The sequence below is a fragment of the Cnephaeus nilssonii genome, assembly GCF_951640355.1.
Source record: "Cnephaeus nilssonii genome assembly, chromosome: 3".
In the NCBI taxonomy this organism is placed as follows: domain Eukaryota; kingdom Metazoa; phylum Chordata; class Mammalia; order Chiroptera; family Vespertilionidae; genus Cnephaeus; species Cnephaeus nilssonii.
In genome coordinates this window covers 20,094,036-20,104,751 of record NC_137074.1, presented here as the reverse complement: position 1 = coordinate 20,104,751, position 10,716 = coordinate 20,094,036, and the positions used below count along the sequence as shown (strand labels likewise).

Here is a 10,716-nt window from a genome sequence, read left to right as displayed (position 1 = left end):
TGCATGTGAATACTGCTCATAAAGCACATACAGTTGTCACTGGACATGTTGTTCCTTTTAGTTTTATATAGTTAGCAAGATAATGATCATGGTAAATTTAAACCTAAAATTTCCTTAGCAATATCACCTTTCTTCTTATGCAAAATATTAAAAGTCCCAATAAAAGGGACTACAGGTCACCTTATAAAACTCAAAAATTGCACCATCTTACATTTGCTTGAACATAAATACAGTATTTTTTTCTCCCTATGTTTTATAAAAAACTAGAGGAGGCATGTTTTTAAAAAAAAATTAGCTAGAAATTTGCATTACAAATTGAGGGCATATTTTTGACATTGTTAGAGGCCTTTTAGGTATACTTTTTAAAAGAAGAAAAATTATGAACCACTAACATCATTTCATTCTTTACTTGTTAACGTAAGATTTTCTTCTTATTTTCTGAAGTCTTCCTTTAAAAAATGTGGAGATCTTCCAAAGTTTTGAACTGAACATGGAGAGTAGGAGTTGATTACAAAGAAATAATAAAAAACGGAAATCATAGAAAAAATATTTATCCATAAAAAATGTTCCTGAAAACATTATAATTCTGAAGGAACTTGCTTTTATTTTATGTAATTTTTTTCTCACTGTCTTTGATGAGGTTTTTATTCAAATTCTTATGCAATTCTTGATTATCTTTTTTTTCCTGAATTATCTTAAAAATTGGTATTTCTTTATTAAAATTTTTTTTCTTTGATAGTTAGCCCTGCCTTGCTTTTTACCTTTTCTTCAGCTCTCTTTTTTGTTTCAGCATCCATCCAAGTCAGCTCATCTAAAGTCTGAATAAAAACTTCCCGGATCTGTGTAATCAAATCCTCAACCTCAAACCAAAAGAACAGAAGACAAATTTAGGCCATTAGTTAATTTTTTATAACACAAATTGAAAGAGACAATAGTGGGTGAAAGCCTGGGGTAGGTGAGGGGCAGGAACAGGATGGAAAGGGTAAATGGGGGTTGAGGGAGGGGATATCTGTAATACTTCCAACAATAAAGATAAATTTAAAAAAAATTTTAATTTAAAAAGCTATAATCTATCTTTACTAGTATGTGATTTAATAATATATTAATAAATATAATTTATAGGCAGACTCTGACCTAAACAAATGGATATACTAGTATGTAAAAAATTATATTTTTAAAGCAACATTGTTTTTATCAATACTTATGATTAAATAGGTATTATATCTATACATTGATCAAAAATCATGTTAAGAATGTACTGGTTTCCATTATCATAAAAGAAGAAGTAACATAAAATATTAGCTGTCATTACCACTTGTAATTTAGTAAAGCATGAAGCAGCATTTCAATAGATTATTTCACCGTATCTTCAAGCTGCATTGCTTTCATGTCAGTAACGATGAAAAATAGAGTACCTTTCTTACACTTCAACTAAACCTGGGTTTACTTTCTAGGTTTTTAAGAAAACACTAATGCTTGGTCAATTTTGCTAACAGAAGAGTTTAGAAATGACTGTATCACTAGAACATGTGACTATTTCCAGAACCTACTGCTTCTGGAAAAAGGACAGTTGCCTTTGGATTAAATAATATTAGGATCAGAAACATAACCAGACCCTTGAGAGAGGGAGGATGAGATTTACTGGGAAGTAATGGCAAATTATGATTCAGAGGTTACCTGACAATTAATAAAATTTTAGCCCAATTATGGACCTACTAATTGCCCATCAATGCAAACAAGTGAGTGACAGTGTGCTGTGCTGAAAACATTACCACGTGTTTACTGTCTCCAGCAAATGCTGCTTGCACATAAAGCCTTCCCACTGCGCTGTCCATGTTCGCATTGACAAAGTTTGCACAACGTCTCCAAGCTGCTATTTCTGATGTTGTGCCATAAAGGGCCTATGGGAGAAAAAAAGGAAATGGCGTTTGATCAGGAGTAAGACAGGGGAGCATGGTCAGAACACAAATCTCACAGGACTCGCTATTCTTTACGTCTCCTAAGTTCTTGCAATAGTCACTGCTTCTCCTCACAAGGCACATTGTCTTTGCCGATGATAAAATGCAATTCAATTGGATTGTTTGCTTACATACGATCTGAAAATAAGGTATATTTTCAGTACCTGTCCCAGTAGGACTTCAGGCTACTACAAGTTAACATCCTTCTAGACAGCTTTAGGAAAAAAGCAACCCCCCAAAAACCCTCCCACACAAAAAATAACGCCATTGCCTCTGCATAAACATAAATGTGAAGTAATGTTCAATAAACGTCATAATGAGAGAAATCTGCTATACAAAAAGGCACATTCCTGTTTGTTGAATGTTTTAGCTGAACTTCCAGCACTTAGAAGAAATCTATGTGTATAAATTTAAGTACCAATAAGGGGACTAACTTAGGTAAGGGAAATTTAGCAAAAATACCAATTTTACATTCTTTAATTTTAAAAATGTGTCTGTATTTTCCTTTAAAGGGTAAAAACACAATTTCAGTCAGAAAGTTATTTCCTTTCCATGATACCAACCAATACTGGACACCAACCATTTGCTAGAATTTCTCCTTTCTCATCCTTCCTGCCCTCGCCCCCTCACAACACAACTCAAATGATGATTGTTTAAATGTAGGCACGGCCCAATAAAAGGCCTTAAGGTTGTCTCCAGGTAGGTGTTAGTGGATTGTCCACCTCAACGTACTCCATCTGTGTGTAAATCTAGTGTGCTACGAACACCTGAAAAATCAAGTTAATTGCGATATCCCTGCGATTAATTTTTAACGCCACACAAACACCAAGCCAGTATGTTTGTTTCATGAACGGCTCACATAACCAAATGCATATCCTCCCATGGCATTTCAATCACGATGCCACAGTAGACAAACATAGGATGGCAAAGACCATAAAAACTGGCTTTTCTATGATGGCTTTTCCAGACATCATAGCCTAAACATGGGCAAAATAAGCAACATTTGGCATTTTGTCTCTTGGCCAAGTTCACCACATTCTAGCAGTATACATGGCACCTTCATAACCATGTGTCTCTTTATGTTTTAAGTCTTAAGAAAAGAGAGATTGTATCTTCACCTTGCGGAAAGCATTTCTGGACTCCTTGTAGGTTCTGCTGAGGCTGCTTACAAGATCCATTATGAACCGCCAGGACATTAAATTTTGAAGATCTCTGTATAAAAAAACCCACCACCCAGCAACAAAAAAGATGAGGCTGCAAAGCTTCTAAAGAGTGATATTAAATGTAAACTCTGAGGACATGGGAACTCTGACATACTTACCTGGCAGAGTATTTGGTAAGAATGAGCTTAAGTTTGGTTAAATATTCTGGAGCATAAACAACCACATCTTCCTCATTTGTAATTTTAATATCCACAGTAGACATAATTTCATTTGTGAAATTGGACCAGCTGAATGGCTAGAAAAAAGCAGGCACAAAACATTCAGTAATTATGAATTTCTCTTCTTGATTCCAACACTCAATTATGTTCAGGGGTCAGACATAGTTAGGGCGTCAGCTGCAGCACAATATAATTATCACAATTATCCAGTCTGATACTTGTATGGGATTTTCCCTCAATTGTTTCAATTGGTTTTGAATAAAAATTAGTTCGGCAACATGGTTATTTTGATAGCAGAATTAAACCAACCATTTAAGAACAAAAGCAAAGCCTGTAAGTGTAGAGAAAATACAGTTAGAAATTAGGCTCAGTGTCATCTTCTTGGTCTAATCAATATAAAATAGAAGAAAATGTTAGCTTTAAAATTTATGCAAACATTTAAATGGGTATAAAATGTTTATCTTTTAAAAGTGGGTTTTAATAAACAATCCACCCAGCTGGCGTGACTCAGTGGTTGAGCATCAACCAGGTCACGGTTTGATTCCTGGTCAGGGAACATGCCCGGGGTTTTGGGCTCGATCCCCAGTGGGTGTGGGGGGGCTAGAGGGGGGGAGATGCAAGAGGCAGCTGATCAATGATTCTCTCATTATTGATGTTTTTACCTCTCTCCCTCTCCCTCTCCTTTCCTCTCTGAAATCAATAAAAATATATATATTTTAAAAATAAATAAATAATCCATTAAAACACAGTAATATATCTCAGTGAAGATCCTGGAGTAAATGAAAACACATTAGTTATAGCAGAGGTTCCATGAAGTTATAGATGCACCACAGAGGGTCCAACGAAGCCAAGCAGAACACTGTCAACATAAGGTCTATAGGCATGCAGTTTTACTCTTCAGAAGCTAGGTTTGGAGTTGCCAAAAGATGGAAGCTTGTCTTTTTAAAATGGGAATTGTGGTTATTCAACCACCAGTGGATATAAGGAAAAACAGCCGAAGTGGAGATCATGCACGTTTTGCTGAAATGCCACATTTCAGTGCTTTAGAATGTTTAAAATTACCAATATTTTAGGCTCTAGGGTTATACAGATAAGTATATACTATGCTGATCACTTTCTAAGTATGACGTGCGATGTTCCTTTCTTGATTTCCTTTGGTGGTTTGGATCATTCTTTCAAAACATACTTATTAGGCACATTACAGCATGGGTGGACCTGGAGAGCATTATGGTAAGTGAAATAAGCCAGAGAAAGACAATATCATATGATTTCACTCATATGTGAGGTCTAATTAACAAAGTGGTCTAACAAGCAAGATAGAGACAGATTCATCGATAGAGAGCAGGCTGATAGCTATTGGAGGGGAGGTAACTGGGGGATGGGGTTGCGGGGGGGAGGTAGAGGGATTGAGCAAAAAAGGGGGGGGGGGAGAGAAAAAAACTCATGGACATGGACAACAATGTGGTGGTTGTCCTGGGGAGAGGGCGTGGGGGAGGTAGAGGAGGGTATAGGGGAGATCGATGGTGATGGACAGACTTGACTTGGGACGATGAACACACAATACAGTGTACAGATAATGTGTTATAGAATTGTGCATCTGAAACCTGTATATTTTGTTAACCAGTGTTGCCCCAATAAATTCAATTTAAAAAGTTCTGTGAGAAATTCCTAACTGGAAAGGTTATGCTTTTTAAAAGTCCCTTTTTATTATAATTATTGCCAAAGCAAATCCATCACTGAATGCAGTCATTTGCAGATTTTCCCATGGATGTTGTTTTATTTTCCGATTGTGTGCCACAACGAATACACAAATACACATGAATAGCCTCCCAAAGAGATAATTACATACCAGCTAATGAATTACTACTAAGCAAAAAGATGTCAAACTGCTGCTTATAAATGGAATCTATGAGACAGAGTTTTCTTATTTCTTGTGTTCTATTTCTCCGTTATTGCTCTGAACACCTTGTAGATGCCTTGATACTTTTATTATCTGACTGTCCAACTCTGATGGCTATATAATGTTCTTTTTGAAGGATTTTCAATTTAATATTTTCCAAACCCCTTTCTATGATCATTCCCACCATTATTGCAAAGCTGCCTTGAAAAGGACTTTTACTTTTAAAATCACCTCTAACTAAATATAATAGTTTCAAATCATTATTTTTTTTTCCTGGTCCTGTCATGAAGTCAGATGGTCAGTGTCATCTAAATTCATTTAATATTCAATTTACTTCAATAAACAAGAAATCATTGAAGTTTAAGAAGCTGTATTTCAATGTTAGAAGTTTTAGAAATGGCACAATAAGAGAATACATAAAACTTGCTACTTACCTTCCCATTGATCTCTAATGAAAAGTTATTTTGGATCTGGGATAATTTCATCTTATTATAAAGAAGCATTGGATCATTTCGATCTTCAGGTTTCGCTGAAGCCTATGGATTTAAATTGTGATCATTATTTTAGAACTAAGAATTTTTTAGAAAAACATTATATTTAAGGAAAAAAAGAATATGGGATAGGTAAATATACTTTAAGTTCTACTCTATACTTATTTTGTAATTTATTTTGTCATATCAAAAAGGAAAGTGAAATTTAAGAGATTTTAAATATATTCAATAACAATTATCAAGATTTGGCTGTAGTATTGACTATAAACATTCTCAAAAATATTTTTATATTTTTGAGAATGGCCAAGCCACATAAGCAATATGTGGCTTGCTTCCTTCTGTGGTTAATGGCCAGCTCAGTTGTGTCTGTTTCACATTATAATAATTTTTTTGAATATAGTCATCTCCAATTTATCGTGCAAATTCTGCCTCCCACCCCCCACCACTATTATTCAGTGTCCAAGTTATAATTCAGACAGGGGAAAAACCCACCTCATAGTGGTTTCTGCAAGAATTTAAAGCAAATAAAACAGAGAAAACTCATGTTTAGGTTGCAAGGTATCTGAGGAGTGCTAGCACTCTGTACTTTTGTGACTAAGCTCCTATCCTGCCTAAGCAGTTTACTCTATACTCAACCATATCCAGCTTTACTTTTTTCCACTGAATCACAAAAAGAAGAAGAAGAAGAAGAAGAAGAAGAAGAAGAAGAAGAAGAAGAAGAAGAGGAGGAGGAGGAGGAGGAGGAGGAGGAGGAGGAGGAGGAGGAGGAGGAGGAGGAGGAGGAGGAGGAGGAGGAGGAAAGGAAGGAAGGAAGGAAGGAAGGAAGGAAGGAAGGAAGGAAGGAAGGAAGGAAGGAAGGAAGGAAGGAAGGAAGGAAGGAAGGAAGGAAGAAAATGCAATGACATACCCCTCTTCCCCCCAGCTAGTGGCTGAAATGAATTAAACTGAGAATTGTTTCTTGAAGACAATGGCTCCCATTTCCCCTTTAGGTCACTTATTTATGCCTTTATTTTCAAAATTATTTATTGAACATCTCCCACATGCAACAATAAGCTGGACACCGTTAGAGATACACAGATGATTCAAAGGTGACTAAGGTACCACCTAGACCTCAGAGTCTAAGAGAAGAGAGAAAATATAGACACAAATAATTCTGAGATCCAACTATTAAAGAGCTGAGGCTGATCCAAGGAGAACATGGTCTGGGAAGGTTCAAGTGGTAAAAACCTAGGGCAATAAACTGTTCTCTAATAATTCTGTGTTCAACACAGAGCCACGTGTAACCCAACCATCTTCCATTCATCCTGCTGTAGCTCCAAGCAAAGTCTGGCTCTGACTGGAGATTTTTGGTTTCACGTGGCCCTAGGAAAGCTAAAATTGTCCTCAAAGATCTCCAGTCTTCAAGATTCTGATGGCAGTGTTAAGTCGATGGGATGTAGGAGAGCAGGCTGTTGTTTGCAATGTCAGCAAGAGCTCTGTGGAGACTAGGCTGAAACCAAACTTGGGTTCAATCAATTACCCTGATGTTGCTTCAACAGAATTCACTCACTTGAGACTACAGACCCAGTCAGACAAGAAAATGTAAACTCCGACTCCAAGAGTTCACCTGCCACTAGAGGAAATTCATGAAAATACCCTTGGACTCTGCTGGTAAACTCTTCCTGCGAGATCTCCCCTCCTGAGCTGAGCAGCCTGGCAGGCTGAACTCGGTGACATCACACAGTCATGCAGCCATGTTCAGGGTTAATATTTCTTAGCCAAGGGATAGAGATAATCTCTTTAATCACTATAATTTTTTTTAAAGTAAAATTGTGCCTATCAAGACTAAAACAGCTTTACTCGACAGTTAGCAATCAAGTGTGTCTTGAGTCTCAAGGACATCTCAACAACAGTTTGGCTGTAGTTAGAATTTTGATATAATTCACATATAATAGGCAATTAAATGTACCTAATTTAATATTTGTCAAACTTAGTATGTCTCCTGGATGTCGGAAACCCAGTTTACTATAAAATTCTGCAGTTTCAAAGGTCCTCTTAAAATTAATGATCCTTTACTAAGCTATGCATTTTTATCACTTGGTTAAAGAGTTGTACCTTTCACCCTTAAAATATAATAGAGAGAAAAAGAAAGAAAAAGTAGTTAATGTTATTCAGTGTATCAGAGATAATGTGTTTTACATTGGCAATTTCTTTTTCCAATTCCATAACTTTATTCATTTCCAGAGAAAGCTGGTTTTCATCTATGGGCAGTCCTCTTTCCTGACGTATCAATTTGGCCACAGAAATCATAAAATCCACATATGCTGTACAAGTCTGCAAGAAACAAATAACAGTAAATTGCTGGCAAACCTTCTAAATATACATCACAGTACTTTAATGTAAAATTTTATTTCCCATTCAATATTAATTTCCGGTAACAGATAAAGCACAATAAAATAGATACGCTTTCCTAGAAAATCAATGTGCCATATATATATAGCTATTCATGAAGACATGGCCACAAATTCATATTAACATTAACAGGTTATCTTTATACCTTTATATCTGTTTCTTCTGGCCAACAAGTATTTCTTTTTTTAAATGAGACTATGTTCTCATGAGCTCCTCCAACATAAACCTGTGGGTTTTAGTTAATTCCATAGTTGGCTCCCATTACTATGAAATTTCTAAGCTTCCATAGATTTGGATATCAACTTTCTTCTAAGAATCCAAGTTCTTTGCATTTTATCCATCACATACATTTTAACTTTGTGAAGGTAAGCTAGTTAAATTATCAAACGTTTATAGAATATATCAATGCCTTCTTCAAGTTCAGAGTGGCATCAACTCCAGGAAACTGAATGCCATTTTCATAAATCTCAAGCCATTGCCATTTAGCCATTATTGAACTATCAGCAAGTAAAATAAATGATGATCCCACCTCATGAAAATTCTCTCAAAATTCAAGTTCCCAGCACCAACTGGATGACAAACAACCATGATTGCAGAAGCCACACAATTTAGATCGAAGGGCACTGCTATTTCTCTACTACCTGTTTACAGGGTATATACAAATGAAGGCTATCCAGTGCTTAACACTTTCACAGTTTCAAGAAAGTTTTATATCCCTTCTCATTTATTATCAGTAATAGGGCTATGTTACATTCATCTGAATTTACAGTGACTCATTGAAAGGATTAAACATAAAACTCATGGAGAGATGAAAATTTATTATCAAGCAAGAACCTCAGCAAAATGTACAGTTATTATCACCTAGAGGCCTGGTGCCGGGTAGGATTGGGCCTAAACGGGCAGTTGGACATCCCTCTCACAATCCAAGACTGCTGGCTCCCACCCGCTCACCTGCCTACCTGCCTGATTGCCCCTAACCGCTTCTTCCTGTCAGCCTGATCACCTCCTAACTGCTCTCCCGTGCCGGCCTGGTTGCCCCCAACTGCCCTCCCCTGCAGGCCTGGTCACCCCTAACTGCCCTCTCCTGCTGGCCTGGTCAACTCAACTGCCCTCCCCTGTAGGCCTGGTCCCCCCAACTGCCCTCCCCTGCAGGCCTTGTCCCTCCCAACTGCCCTCCCCTGCAGGCCTGATGAACCACAACTGCCCTCCCCTGCAGGCCTGATTGCCCACAACTGCCCTCCCCTGTTGGAGTGATGGTCAATTTTCATATCACCTCTTTATTATATAGGATTTTAAAGTCAAGCGGACACTTTTAAGTAAGATTTAGATACTAGCATTCCATGATCTTTATTAAATGCTAAGCAAACAGTTCCCTGGGGAGAGGGCTCTCTTTTCCATGATACCTCGTGATGCTGGGATGTCTAGCTAGCATCTCTATCTATGGATTTGACACTCAATAAAACAAACTATGAGATTTTTAACACAGACTCACAGCTGAGTCTGTGTTAAAAATCTAATCACTAAGGCACAGGATAATAGAATGGTTTATGTGTATTCTTGTGAACTCCATTCTTTTCCCACTCGAAGGTAATCAGAATTCTTGTTTCACTTTGAAATAAACAAATATGTCTGAGTTAACACCTAATGGGACCATCTATTCCAAAATCTAAGCATGCTGTGTTTTTTAATTAACTGTATTTCAAATCATATAAATTCATCTGCACTCATCAGGAAATTGCTACTGACTATGAACAAAATGGTAATTTGAATTTTTCAATATCAACCTACTGACATTGGTTTTCACTCTATGGGATTTTTTTGTTAATCAAATAAAAAAATAATAAGAAGAATGCTCTCTTGCACTTTGCTGACTCTGCAAACTGATTCTACTCCAGTAACTTCATTCTTATAGATGTATCTAAAGACTATGGGCCTGGCCAGTGTGGCTCAATGGTTGAGCCTTGACCTATTAACCAAGAGGTCACAGTTCAATTCCTCGTCAAGGTGTATGTCTGGGTTGCGGGCTCGATCCCCAGTGTGGGGTGTGCAGGAAGCAGCCAATCAATGATTCTCTCTCACCATTGATGTTTCTATCTCTCTCTCCCTCTCCCTTCCTCTCTAAAATCAATTAAAATATATTTTTAAAAAAGACTATGGAACTCGGCCTAAGGTAAGCACAGATGGAAGCACTGGCTTCTGCGATGCTTAAATATGTAATACAGCTACATAGAATGTACTACTTCCTTTAATGAACTTCATTACTTGGCAACTATTCCAATGTGAATGACTGCAGCATGTCTTAATATCTTGATTATCTTTTCCAACTTCCAAATTTACATAGGAGCTGTCAGAATGCAGGCTTACTGCTGCTGTTAAATCCTTTCTACAAGATATGATTCTACCTTAAGGTTTTAATTTCCTCCCTCGACATACTTGTAGATATATAAAATGCCAAATGACTGTAATCGTCATGATTTGAGGGAAAGGTAATTAACACATTGTAAAATTTAAATAATACACTGGTCAGAATATTTTTTAAATTAAAATTCAGTTTTTGTGTCTATATCAGTGAGAGCAATTAGTTATTAGGACAAG

The 10,716-nt window shown here is 36.9% G+C and overlaps 1 protein-coding gene across 3 annotated transcripts in view; it reads right to left on the bottom strand.

Moving 5' to 3' along the window:
• The window catches only part of MME (membrane metalloendopeptidase), a 98,891-nt gene that overhangs the window by 37,156 nt on the left and 51,019 nt on the right, over positions 1–10,716 (bottom strand). For all 3 annotated transcript variants that reach the window (XM_079766247.1, XM_079766248.1, XM_079766249.1), the window contains exons 9-14: positions 7,909–8,043; positions 5,674–5,775; positions 3,280–3,416; positions 3,077–3,170; positions 1,773–1,901; positions 762–860 (exon numbers count right to left, since the gene is read on the bottom strand). In XM_079766247.1, coding sequence (XP_079622373.1) covers positions 762–860; positions 1,773–1,901; positions 3,077–3,170; positions 3,280–3,416; positions 5,674–5,775; positions 7,909–8,043 — 696 coding nt within the window. The remainder of the gene's footprint in view (positions 1–761; positions 861–1,772; positions 1,902–3,076; positions 3,171–3,279; positions 3,417–5,673; positions 5,776–7,908; positions 8,044–10,716) is intronic.